This window comes from Hesperophylax consimilis, chromosome 14 (assembly GCF_061612785.1).
Source record: "Hesperophylax consimilis isolate HC1 chromosome 14, BYU_Hcon_1.0, whole genome shotgun sequence".
In the NCBI taxonomy this organism is placed as follows: domain Eukaryota; kingdom Metazoa; phylum Arthropoda; class Insecta; order Trichoptera; family Limnephilidae; genus Hesperophylax; species Hesperophylax consimilis.
The window spans coordinates 11,819,437-11,834,166 of record NC_142849.1 but is presented as its reverse complement, the minus strand read 5'-3'; the positions used below and the strand labels follow the sequence as shown (position 1 = coordinate 11,834,166).

General features: G+C 35.0%; 1 protein-coding gene across 3 annotated transcripts in view; it reads left to right on the top strand.

Moving 5' to 3' along the window:
* The window catches only part of LOC149417887 (uncharacterized), a 428,973-nt gene that overhangs the window by 394,117 nt on the left and 20,126 nt on the right, over window positions 1–14,730 (top strand). For all 3 annotated transcript variants that reach the window (XM_089639507.1, XM_089639508.1, XM_089639506.1), the window contains exons 7-12: window positions 4,244–4,438; window positions 4,976–5,131; window positions 6,870–7,034; window positions 7,797–7,956; window positions 10,661–10,933; window positions 14,283–14,416. In XM_089639507.1, the coding sequence (XP_089495633.1) occupies window positions 4,244–4,438; window positions 4,976–5,131; window positions 6,870–7,034; window positions 7,797–7,956; window positions 10,661–10,933; window positions 14,283–14,416 (1,083 nt within the window). The remainder of the gene's footprint in view (window positions 1–4,243; window positions 4,439–4,975; window positions 5,132–6,869; window positions 7,035–7,796; window positions 7,957–10,660; window positions 10,934–14,282; window positions 14,417–14,730) is intronic.

Below are 14,730 nucleotides of genomic sequence, written 5' to 3'. Positions count from 1 at the left end.
TGCGCATAGGTTCTATCAGTCTGCCTACAGCTGCTGATGTTGCTGATCTAAGAGTTGACTGCCTCAGACCAGTGTTTTCCGGGACGCATAGTTCAGAGATGTAGGGTGGGGCCATTTCATTGATGGATTTAAACACCATCCAGCACAGTTTGTACTGGATTCTTTCAGGGCACTTGAGCCAGTGAAGGTTACGAAGGTGTTCTGATATGTGCGAATATTTTGAAACCCCGGTTATGTGCCGTGCTGCTGCATTAAACACTGATTGAAGTTTGTCAATTTGATATTTTGGAAGGCTGGCATAAATGCCGTTGCAGTAATCGAGATGTGTACACATTGTAAAAATAACACACAATGTATTTTTCACATTATTACCAATGAAAAATATCTCCAAATGCACTGCAAAGAACTTGCAATTTTGCATTTTGGCAGACTTCATAGTTTTAATCTATTAACAATGTCATATTGTGACTATAGTTTTATGTCATCGGAAAAGCGAAATTATTTCAAACTAATTATTTCTTAATTAACTTTTACTTGCGTGAATTTAATAAAACTTCCATGAAAGTGTAGGACAATACAATTTTTTAAAAAACAACATTTATATGGTGACAAAATGAATCCAAAATGTCTGATTTTTTGGTTATTCTCTGGAAATTATTATAATAATTTTTAATTGTATGAACGAGATAAAAAGTAAAGTGACAGTTAAGTTATCTTGCAAATTTTTTAAATAAAAGGACTGTGTTTTTTTATTCTCTGAAATTTTTTGTCACTGATTGAAAATGTTTGTGTTAACCTTTTTTTATTCAACTTATTTCATGTTTAAAATTAAAATTTTCTTTCAGATACAAAATCTAAAAGGTAATTTTATCTAGTCTCCAAATTGGTATTTGTTTTTACAATATCTTCAGAATGAAGAAATATATAGAACATTTAAAATACCTTGGAAAAATTCCGTAATTAGATGCGAAATTATTATTATTTCACGTTTATATAACAGAAATTTTTTTTTTTTTTTTTTACCTAACCTACTTAACCCAGTTAATAAAGTTTTTGTTTCATCACTTTCCATGACTTTATATAACTTTTTAAAGATGTGATGAATTATCATTTTGATGATTTATCCGGTCACCCAGATAAACAACCCCCTTTGATAAGCAATGTCAATCTTATGTATCTTTCCATGAACTGATTTATGTCAATTTCTATTTTACATTTCAATTAGTAAGGTTTTCACATAAATGGTCGTTTATCAATTGAATAAAATTTTTGCCACATTTTTTAGTAAGACCGCTAGTGTATATCTATACTAATATTTTATTACCAATATACTAAAATTTGGACTTCACAACATTGAGAAAACACATGAAAAACTGCAAGACTTTTTAGCATTTAAAGGGAGTTCATTGAACATTTTAAAACCTTTATAATAAATATTCGTTTTGTGTTCCCGATAAATTTGTCTTAGGAAGCCTAAAATCGTTACAGCTTCTTGTAGGATAATCATGATCTAATATATTATGATAATACTAAAACTAAAACTTTTTAACATATAATCTGGTAATATTTTATTTTTTAACTTATAAATAAATTATAGTTTATTAACCTCTCAGACAAAGACTTTTATCTACTATGTGTTCCTTTGAGAACTGTCAAAACGTGATAATTTTTGTGTTATTTACGAGTTTTGCTAAAAGCTTCATAACTCACGTTTTGGGAAACGTAGCCTCATTCTAAAAAATGTTTTGGAAAGATTATGAAATCCACTATCGCATTGTGTTGTAATACGTAAATATTTGCGTTTCTAAATATACATTTTATGAAAACGTCAAAAATATGTAAAAATCGCTCACAATTATTTCAAAGCTTTGAAAAATGTACTTTTTTCTGAGTATCATAAAGAAATAACACTTTATATATTGTAGAAATATAATTAAAAACTATTAGTCACCTCAAAATATTAACTGTTACGTTTTATTAAATTATTTAGAAACGCAATAAATTATGAACGAACAAGATGACAGATTCAATCGGCTTAGATAATGCAACTCTACGTTCCATAGATATTTTTGAATACAGACGCGTAGCGTTATTCATTATCGATACTCTGTTTTTTAAATCATGGCAATCCGTATACTAGTGATGGAAATAAATCGATTTTTGTAAAATCTCTCGCGTTTACGTGAAAAGACGTTCTAATGTCTTGACCGCTATTATCATATTTACGTCTTTTGACGTTCCAATGTTCTGAGTGGTTAAAGACTAAACCTTTCCACACACTTAGCATATTGAGTTGGTGTGGCATTGTTTTTCAACCTATTACGAGGGTAGTCTGAAAAGTTTCCGACTTCAACATGAAGATGGCAGCACTTGTCAACAAAAGCTGGGGAATTTGTTTGCGCATGCTTAGTAAGGAACTCACCAAAATTTCAGCAATATTGGATGCGCAGTTGTTGACAGTTGTTTTAGTGAATCGATGTGTTTTTGTGAAAAAAGACAAAATCAAGTATCGAGTTGTCATTAGCTATTTGTCTTTGAAAGGCAATAAGTCTAAGCAAATCAAACAAGAGATGGACGCTGTGTACGGGGACTCTGCACCATCGTTTACCACTGTGAAATTTTAGGCAGTTGAATTTAGACATGGCCGTACCGGCTTGGGACGGCCAAAAACTGCAACCATTGACGATAACATTTCTTAAGTTCACCAAATGGTGCTAGAGAACCGTTGAATTAAGGTTAGAGAGATAGTAGAGGCTATGATCATATCTAAAGAATGTGTTCACATATTGATTGAAAATTTAAGGACGAGAAAGCTGACCGCGCCCTTGGTGCCGCGATTAATCACTCTTCATCACCAAGTCGTTTTCGGATGAACATTTGCAGAGCGTTGTGAGAGCAGTTTAGGTGCAATAAATTAGAGTTTTAGCGCCGATTAATTACTGTAGATGAAAATTGGATAAACCATTACACTCAGAAACAAAAAAAACATTCAAACCAGTGGACTGCAAAAGAACAATCGGCTCCAAAAAAAAGCAAAGACTGTTCCCTCGGCTGGGAAAGTGATGGCGACTGTTATAATTTATATTAATTTAGATATTAGCTCATTACTTGACAAGCTGAAAGCGGGGATTGAGGAAAAACGGCCACATTTGCAGAAGAAAAAAAATTGGTTTCACCAAAACAATGCTCCATCTGACACCTTAGGGGTTGCCATGGCGAAAATCCACGAATTGCAGTTTGATTCACGAATTGCGGTTTGAACTGCTTGACCACCCTCCTTACTCACCAGATCTAGCACCAAAACAATGCTCCATCTGACACCTTAGGGGTTGCCATGGCGAAAATCCACGAATTGCAGTTTGATTCACGAATTGCGGTTTGAACTGCTTGACCACCCTCCTTACTCACCAGATCTAGCACCAAAACAATGCTCCATCTGACACCTTAGGGGTTGCCATGGCGAAAATCCACGAATTGCAGTTTGATTCACGAATTGCGGTTTGAACTGCTTGACCACCCTCCTTACTCACCAGATCTAGCACCATGCAACTTTGAACTGCTTGACCACCCTCCTTACTCACCAGATCTAGCACCATGCAACTTTTTTTTTTGTTCCCTCGGCTAAAAGTTAAGCTCGGAGGACAGAAATTTTCGTCGAATGAAGAGGCCATCACCTTCGTAAACAACTATTTTGCAGAGAAAGACACCAGCTATTACTTGGACGGATTAAAGAGATGGGAGCATTCCTGGGAGAAGTGTATAGACTTAAGGAGATTATGTTGGAAAATAAAAATAAAAAATGAAAAAAAAGAAGTTATTTCTTTGTTAGGTCGGAAACTTTTCAGACTACCCTCATATATCTCTTACAGCACAATACAGAACTCATGCCTCTGTTCTGAATTATTTCCATTATTTTAACTTATGTTTTATTTCTCAAAAAAATACATTTGTTCAGTTATTCAGGTGGGCTTTGGTTTCATTCTGATTAATTAATGTTGGATTGACATTATTTTCTATTTTGCCATTATATGAGGGGACTCAAAAGGAACCTGGAATTCATTTATACAAAATTGTGTTTTTGGTTAAAATTCAAAATTGGTAAATTTGCATCAAACCTGTTTGAAGAATGTTAATTTAATAATGGAAATTCCAATATTGTCAGGTTATTCGTAACCCAGGATGTTTATCAATCCTTTAAAAAATTGTTTTACCAAACTCCTATTGATAATTTCTTATATTCCAGGTGTCTATCAGTGCATAGCCTCCAACAGCGTGGGAGAAGCCAGCGCCTGGGCCCTGCTAGCCGTAAGGGCGCAAAATGTGCCCCCGCCTTCCTTTGTGCGCTGCCGTCCTGTGACTAAAGACACGGTGCGCATCACATGGGAGGCCCCGCATCGCTTGCCTGCTGTGGCCTACACCGTGCACTACATGCTGACAGGTACTAACTCGAATATTACAGGTGTCTATCAGTGCATAACCTCCAACAGCATGGGAGAAGCCAGCGCCTGGGCCCTGCTAGCCGTGAGTCAGCACCAACTCGAATGTTCCAGGTGTCTTATCAGTTCATAACCTCCAACAACGTGAGAGCATCATACATATACTTGTAATCAGCGATATAACCCTTGAAGGGTCTCAGCCACCTCTAGGGTACCTCTCCACTCCTGTGCTGGTCTGCTGCTGTTTCTTTCCAGTTCCTTATGCCTAAGACTGCGGTCTCCCATGGCAAAAGGCAGGTATCTAGCTCGCATGCATGGTCAACACTCCTTTGTCCTGTGGATTTGCTAAATATGAGCTCCTTGCTATGTGTTCTGCCTAACTGTGCCGTGCTGATCTGATATTTTATTGGGAGAAGCCAGTCAGCCATAACCTAATTCTATGACACAAAAATGCTTGTTTTGTTTTGCAAACTACATACCAAGATATTTCTCTCGATCATGTGACTCTTGATCTGACATATATTTTTTTCTTTTCCCAGATGGCGGGGAGGAGCACTCTCAAATTCTGACTTCTAAGAGTTACGATCTGCTTAAGCTGGAACCCTATAGGAGCTATGAGTTCTACACAAAAACATATACCAACCGCAGAGGCGCCAGTGACCAGTCTCCACATGTGGTGTGTCATGGACAAGGCGGTAAGATATCTGATAGATTTAAACGTTGGCAAGGTGGTAGTATATCTGTTAGATTTAATTGTTGACGAGGTGGCAGTATATCTGACAGATTTAATCATTGACAAGGCGAAATGAAAAAGACATAATTATTCATTGATAAAAAGTTTAGATATCTGACAGATTAACCCTTGCAATGCAAAGCTCCTGCGACCTATTACTACCTTAGTTCGCCAAGAGTAAAAGGCCAAGCAGCCTGCCATGCGCCGACTTACACTATTTTTGTAATAACTTACTTGTTTTTGTAAATTTTGCCATCTTACCAGATAAAATGTGTTCAGAGGTTTTTTATGTTTAGGCGACATTTGTGAAGTTTATTGAATTTTATTTTATTTTTTAATTTGATAGAAGTAAGTAAGAAAATCAGTAAGTGTACAGCTGATAGAGGGTTAATATTAAGAAAATTACAAAGTATTTATACCAACCGTCTAATAGTATGTTCTTTCAAATGATCTGCATAAGGGTAAGTATATATTATAAGTTTCAAGCTGTTAATTAATACCTCCCTAATTTAGAATAACTCGTGTTTAGGGAGGGAAAAGGAAGGTATATTTATAAAAATCATACATATCTACCCTTGGATAGCTACTTATATATTTAGAGTGTGGCAGCGGGTTTTGTATAGGGCTGTAATTAGCTGTAATTTACGGCGCCTGCACAAACCGTAAATTGTGTTCAGGAGATGGGAGATTGAAACGAGTGTCTGCACAATTGATTTAGTTTATTCGTGAGGACGAATATTATAATTTATACAGAACGCGGTGACGGTGGCCGAAAGAGTTGTAGTACTGGCGGTTGAATCGAACGCTAAAACAGGAATGAAGATTCCTCTTCTCATGCTCGCTTGCGTATAGCAGCGGATTAATTCGCGTTAGTATTGCCACATGTGGGGGAAAATAAAGTAGTTCCACAAGAGAAATGTTTTTTTCTCTCTAATGTTATAAAAAAATCTAATACAATGAAGAAGTACGAAATTATTCTTGCGTTTAATTATATTTTCTATCTTCCCGCTTACGACATGTTTTTTTACAAATAAAATATTCTTACATTTTATTAAATTTTCTATCTACACGCTTACGACGTGCTTTTTCACAGCTAAAATAATAACATTTGCAAGTGACGAAACGACAAGCTAGAATTATATTAAGATGCATTGTTTCGAAGCCAGGCGAATAAAATATATTTTAGTATGCCAAGATCAATTTTCAAGATAGAAAATACCGTAATAAGTTGAGGCAAGTGCGGCGAGCTATCAGCATATCCACTATGGATACGCTGGCACGCAACAGTATCAACACATGTCAGATATCCACTATGGATACCCTGGCACGCAACAGTATCAACACATGTCAGATATCCACTATGGATACCCTGGCACGCAACAGTATCAACACATGTCAGATATCCACTATGGATACCCTGGCACGCAACAGTATCAACACATGTCAGATATCCACTATGGATACCCTGGCACGCAACAGTATCAACACATGTCAGATATCCACTATGGATACCCTGGCACGCAACAGTATCAACACATGTCAGATATCCACTATGAATATCTTTGCATTCAAGCGGTTAAATTATTGACAAGGTACATGTGGTAGTTTTACATCTTTTATGTAGTAGTTGTGAAAAATCATCTCAAAGACACTGTAATGTATTACAACATGTTTTTAGATTTTGTTGTTTTTGTTTTCAGTGGATACTTATTTGTCTTCAGTGGGAAATACGTCAATGCATGTCGCATGGAGAGACAATGCACCCAATGTAAAGATGTGGCAGCTACAATGGAAACTTATTGGTCCCAACACCACCCTGCACAATGTCACCCTGCCCAACAATGTGTCGTCCTATATTGTAGAAGGTAGGTTTACATTGAGTACTTCTTATATTTGTATTAGATTTGGTTAACTTTGTAAATGATTTTTTTGTCATTTCACCTTCATCAAGTGAGTGGGTTCTACTGAGTTCTAACAAACATGAATAAAGCAGTGCCAATTTTGGCAAATTTCCTTTGTTATCTTCCAAAGAAATAATTTATTTAATGAAATATCAACGAGGACTTGTTGAACAACCAGCTCCAATATGAGTATTTCCAATATCTTTGATATAATTAAAAGTTTTTATTTAATATCTTCTGGTATGTTAGAAAAGTAGGTAGTTACTGACCTTTCTACATAGTGATATTTTGTGATGAAATTGAGGTAGGTATTAATTAGAAATATTTTATTTTACACTAGTTGAGTTGTACCTGGCGTTGCTGGGGGTTATCCTTAGGAGATGGACATATACCATCTCGGACTTTTCTGTAGGCCTGCTCAAGATATACAATTCCATAGTACATTATTTTGATTTATCTCATAAGGTGTAGCCAGCGTTAGCAATGTAAGTGCACAAAAGATTTAAATGTATTCTATTTTTAAACTGTAATAAGAAAAGCAAAAGAATTTGTCTTGACAGATAGATTATTTGCGGGAAAAATGTGTGGGATAATGTTATAAGCTGTGAAAATAATTAATTATGTGTAATTTTAATTTTGATCAAAAGAATCATGTGTATTGCAAACAGACAACAATATGATGTTCTGTTTAATTTTCTGGCGTGTAAATATTATATATATTTTTAGATATACATCCCTTGAACAAATATGAGTTCAGGGTATTGGGCTCGCCGAGTGATAAATGGCTGGATCAGGACCTGAACCTCATAAAGTGGAGCTCTTCTGCCAACAGAACCCTCAAGCCATACAACAAGGATGGCAATATGAGGGGTTTCAACCACAATGGGTAATTATTTTGATTTAAAAATAATAATGTAACTAATTTATAAGGTGTTTTCTAATGACGCCATTTGTTTTGTCACCATTATTTTCTATGGAGTTTGCTGTCAGTCTTGATTAGACTGTTGTGTAGATTGAATCCTGTCGGTCAATAACATTCTAAATGTAAATTTTTAGTCAACAGCCCCCTTAAAATAATAATAATATAACAACCAATAATAACCGACCTAACCAATGGCGTTGAATCTTATACAGGGTGGGGCAAAAGTAATCAACCGATGTTCTTTTGCTGTAATTTTTTTTTTAATGATAAATCTTGGTATTGCTTGTTATTCCGCATTCTTGCGGAGTAAACCGATTCGTGTCTTGTCGATTTGTATTCTGCGTCTGTTTACTTCACAAATGTCAAAACCGAATTGACATTTGGCGTCATTTACAAAAGTTATAGCGTTTTCCAATAGGGTGATTACTTTTGCCCCACCCTGTACATCAATATTTTTTCTCAAAAAAGCATTTAAAAAATCCCATCATATAAAACAGCATTTTAGACAAACAATAGTAAAGGTAAATTTTTGGGAAGATTGCGGAAGATTACAAAAGATAGTTTAAGCCATTTAGGTGTTTATTCACTTTAATGCAGCAATTGTCCCGCGTTCTATATAGCCAAAATGTCACGTAATATTAATATCCGGATCAAAGAGCACCCAAGTTGCCTAAATAGTAACAGCTTCTCCGAGTTTGCAAACCATCTCATTGAAACAGATCATAAATTTAATAAAAAACACAGGGGTCAGGTTACTTCATAAGAATGGAATAGGGATCATAGCCTGGAAAACTAGGAGGCACTAGAGTTACAGAAAGCCAAAAACATTAATGGCCAAGTCATCAACAATCAAATCAATCTAAATAGAAGCCCAATTCTTAGGTTGTTCCCTTTTGACAAAGTCCACTATCTTCCCAACCCCCTACCTACTCCTGCAACCTCTTCCACTGGAACTCGGCCCGATTTCTTGCAACCCATATAAACTTAATATATTTATAACACTTCTGGTAGATTGTGGATTAAGTTTAATATAGTATTATCCAGGGCAAAGCTACGGTTGTAGCGAAACCCGTTCGACATTAAATATAAAAAATAAAAGTTGTGTTTACCAAGTTATTGTTTTATTTTAAGGCGATGCACTACGTAGTAATGCAAAATCATGTGTTTTTGGTTTGAAAATTTGGTCGCCTAGAAATGTTTCAGATGTTTTAATTAAATACTGCAAGTAGAAATAATAAATTGAAATAATCGAGTATTTTTTAGATAAGTCTTTTTATAAGCCCAGAAAAAAATAATGTATAAGGTCTATGACAACTGCTTTGAAGTTCAAAATCTTCTAATTACGAACCCATTTTCGGTTATGGTTTTATTGTATAATGTGGCAAATTAAGTTATTTATAAAATGATCGAAAAACATTTAAATATTTATGCCTGAACATCCACAAAATAAAATAAAAGGCACTTTTTGGCCATGTTTTTTTCTTGCATAAATCAAAACAGGTGGATGGTGTTTAAGCCTTATCGCCATCTACGTAAGGTGTGTTATTGATAGCGGCTCGATTTTAAATATTACACGACGTAGTGCATCGCCTTAAATCATAATGTCACGTCACAAAGTATCTACTTCATATGAAGAAAGATTTATATTTTGTTGCAAGAAAATGACCATGATTTTCGTTGTGAAAGAAGTGCAAAGGTTTAACATGTCAACTGTGGTTGGGACACTGGTGTCCTGCATACAAAAATCTATGAAATTTATTAAAGCGATTTTAACCCTTATCTACAAAGGAACTGTAGGAAGAATGCATTCAGAATCGCTTGCGCTAAATATTGCTTTGGAAAGTACTTCTTATTTTATGTATGTAGCTTCTCTGATGGCTTCTACGATTTTTCAGCATGTAATTTTTTCTCAAGGCCACAGTTGATAATATAAAAATCCTGAATTTGTTGAAAATTTAACGACGTAATCCCGGCATACGCAAGTAAATTTTATTTAAGCAATTTTTGTTATTTCACAATTTATTCATAATAATATGTAGTGGAAAATACTCTCAGTATCGTCCTGGTGTAAGACCACCATTCAGAATTGAAACATTGCTTGAAATTTCTTTGGCCGTGTTTGGTGACCAGATCTGAATAGTCAGGTACTTCCTCACCTTCCCCATCTTCTTCCCCTCCCCACTACATTCTGCCTCACAACATACCCCAGTTGGGGATGCCATAGTCTCCTGGGCTTCAGACGGTTGGGAGCAATTGGGACTCTTGTGCGGTTTCACATAATTTTTTTAAAATAAATATGTAGTATACTTGCGGCACGTTCCAGAGTGGAAGATACTCTTAGTATCGCCCTGGTCTAAGATTACCATTCAGAATTGAATGTTGCTTGAAATGGCTTTAGCTGTGTTTGGTGACCAGATTTGAATAGCCAGTTGCTCCCCACCATCCACTTCCCCATCTCCTTCCCCTCCCAATACCTTCAGCCTCACAACATACCCTAATTGGGGATGCCATAGTCTCACTGACTCCAAACGGTTGGGAGCAGTTGGGACTCTTATCCGGTATTCACATTAAAAGAAAAATAATAGAAAAAAACTTATATGATGTTGCAAATGCTTGAACATATGCATCTAAAACTAGGTTGTAAAAGTCAATATTATTTTGTTTTCAGCAATAACCGCCACGACCAGCTAGACGCCAGCAGCCACAGGCAACCAGAGCTCGACTCTATCGACAGGCTATTTGGCAGCTCGCTACTGCAGCCGACTTCTTTAACTGCTGAGGCCACAGGCGCTCGCTCCGTCAACGTGTCGTGGCGCTGCGACGCGGCCGAGGCCAGCGCTGACGGTTTCTACTTCACGCTGTGCTACTCGGAGCGGTCCAATACAAAGGATGATCTGGACTCGCTGGATCCGCATAAGTTCAGGGATCGATGTGTAGACAGGTATGCATATTATGTATAAATTATGATGTATGATTGCTATCATTGATTGTATGAAGCATCAAAATCTCTCAAACGCTGAGTTCTGGTATCATAGTATTTGCACAGCCTTTTCTGTTGGGAATTTAAAGGTCAGCGCAACTTTCAGCTGACACCATTGTATCCATCAAGTGTTGTGTATTTTGTAAATATTGATTTAACCAATGACATAATAAACTTATAGACACGTTGTAGAGATCTTAATGTGGCAAACAAAAGATACGGTAATTGCCATCCTTTCGATTTAGCACTAACTATAACGCGTCGCATGAAGTTGTATGCTATTTCTAACCGGATTGCATAAGTGAATGCTAAAATGTTCTCGTATGTGTTTCCATTACGCGACAAACACCAGTAAACCCAAGGAATAACATTTCGTTCGTAAATACACACAAAATTCTTATTGTTATAATTAATACAATTATTTCCTGAAGATTTTAAGCGCCACTTGAGAAAGTGAGACATCGAACGTAGCGACACGCTATAGGTATAAGAAGGACAACCTATTGGCTGTAGGTCGTCTCGTACAGCATTCCGTATTCATTGTTTATTGTTTATTGTTTATTGCGGTATTTTAAGTAGGTACATAGTTATCTATGTCCTAATACAATCCTTATATACATATAATTATAGTAACACATTTAAAATGAATCAATCACATATTTTCGTAATTTAATTTTAAATGTTTTTATGTTTTCTTCTGATTTTATTTCTTCTGGTAGCTCTCCAAATATCTTCAACGCTCCGTACATCAATGACTTTTGACTCTGTGTTTTTTTCCTGAAGGGGAGTCTCAATTCATTTATTTTCCTCGTCTCATGTGTGTGTTTGTTCTGTAGTTTATCAATTTTTCTTAGGAATTCACTAGACGTATGGCCATTGATTATCTTGTAGATTAAAAATATGGTATTAAAGTAAATAATTTGTTTAAATGACAAGATATGTAACTCCTTCAACATGTTCTTAATTTTTGTGTATCTATTTTTCTTCAATATGGTTCTCATTGCTCTATTTTGTAGAATTGTCATTTGTTTCATTAAACCGTCGTTGGATAAGAACAGAATGCTGCTACAGTAATTTATGTGTGGTACAATAATTGCGTTGTACACATAGACATATGAATATTAGTAGACCTGCCCTAAGTGATTAAAAGCGTATTATCCCCACTCCCCATACCGGTTCCATTGGAGCCGGCTGTGCTCGCGTATGGCTTCAAGTGAAATTTGAAAACGTGACGTCATCATTCTTGTGCGAACTATGGTCGAGGCATCATCGGTTCATTTTACGAAATAACACGGCAAAATGTTGACTTGTATGTACTATGAAAACTTGTAAAAATAGATGTGAAAAAGAGAATAAACCCAATTGTCGTATTACATTCCATATATAAGCATTATTTTACTTTATTTTAAGCATATTCACATCGTATAATATGAATCAGTTGTTACTATCACATCGAGAAACGTCTGGACGCGAAACACAAAGCTGGTTGGTTGCTGGGAAGTAAATTATGAACATTTATAAAAGTGTCTTAACTAAATACTTAAACGAAATATTCGACTCTGAAAATAGAACCGAATTTTTTTGCCGAATTTGGACTTAGCAAATTTGTTCATAACGTGGCGAGTAATTTGCGCTCCCATGTAAAAATGTCTATTCATTCAAAAGCAGATTTTACTTTTAAGAAGTAAATGGTGATATTATAATGCGAGATGCCTTTTTACTGTCAGATTGATTTATTGACGAATCACAGTCAGCCTTACGCCCTTCGTTCTTCAACAGTTGATTTTACCCCTCGCCATTATCTTCTCGTCTATTAATTCCTATGTCTGTGGTGGTACACATTTTTACTGGAAACTGTGTTAAGGAATCTTCTTATTCTTCCCAACAGTGAGATTTTTTTGGCAATCTTTTTAATAATTTGTTTTGTATTTTGAGCAAAAGTTAATTTGGAGTCAATTATTACCCCCAAATATTTCATTTCAAATACTTGTTTCAATACTTCACCGTCTATCAATATGTCTTTTTTTGTTTGCGTTACTCGTTTTCCAATGTTCATGAATTTTGTTTTGTTTACATTCAATTTAAGTTTATTTTTCTTCAGCCATATTGATATATTATGTAGGTCTTCATTTATATGGTTCATTATGAGTTCACAATCTTCTCCTGTTATATATATCAGTGCGTTGTCTGCAAATAATCTTATTTTACAATGTTTCAATACTTTTACCATATCATTAATGTACATTATAAAAAGAATAGGTCCGAAAACCGTTTTCATTCATCTTAGTGTAAGCGTCATCTCAATCACACCCGTGATGTAGAACTTAGTATTCCCCCCAACTTTAAGGTATGCAACACTGTCTGGTCCTATTTCTATTTTATTTATACACCCGTATTCTTTGAATGTATATCTTTCTCATACATGAATGAAAGTTTGAATTGAGAATTTTACTGAAAACTTTGTGTTTTTTACTTGCTACTTTTTGTGTTAATTTTGTGAACCAATAACATGTCTATATTATGTTTGTATTGCCTGCCATTAAATTTTTAAACAAAGGCAGATCAGGAATTAAATACCAGCAGCAAAGTGAGTGAGTGCAAACTACATAATATGTTTAACGGTAAACGTAACGTACATTATCAACTAAGCATTCAAAGATGGTGATAATTATTTTATAAAAGTACTCTTTTCGCAAGTGATTCTTAAAATATTAAGAAAAAATTATTTGTTTGCGCCTGTGCATACGTAATATGAATATGAATAAATAGTTTCGTGGGTTAAAAAATTAAATTCTTTAATACAATACAAATACAATTTTGGATTAAATAACCGATGCAGTATTGTATTTGTATGCCTTTCTTGAAAGGATTTAATTTTTAAATGGACAAAACTATTTATTCATATTCATATTACGAATGTACAGGTGCAAACAAATAATTTGTCTCAATGTTTGAAAGCATAACTTCCAAAAAGTGTATTTTTGTAACATAATTAAATTTACGCCATCTATGAAAGCGTAGATTATAATGTATTTTACTTTTACTGTAAGTATATAAAATTATTCATAAACTGATTGTTGTTGTACGCGTGCAAAACAAACAAAAAAATCATCCTTATATTTGAAAGCATAACTTGCAAAAGTGCTTTTTCCGTGAAATAATTAAATTAGCGCCATCTAATAACGAGCAGTTTATGAATAATTTTAAGTTTACTGTTAAACACTCGTGGATTGACAATAAAAATCAAATTATGTTTAACAAATGATTATGGAACTATTCATTATTCATTTCTTTTTTTTCTTTTTTGTAGCCTCAACAGCTGGATGGACGTGCTGGGCTTGGAACCAGGAACTCTTTACAGCTTCAAGGTTCAGGCTGTGATGCAAAATCAGCAGCGAAGAGGCCCCTTCAGCGAGACGACAGTCTGCCGCACCAAACATGAAGGTAAGACATACATCATTCTCCACTACTATAACCATGTCTACCCCTATTTACAGATCGAACTGTTTAACTTTTGGCCATAAAAATTCAATGAATTTTATAAATAATAATCATTGAAAAAGAAGACATTACCAATAAATTTAAACGAAACATGAAACAGAATAAGACATAGAAAATAAAAAGGTAACGTTTCAACTAGGAATCGAACCTAGGATCTCTTTCTTACCGAGACAACGCCTCGGTTATTGTGACCCAATTTTTTTACATCATTTTTGTGTATCTCATATTTTAAACATAGAATTAACAATTTATTATCT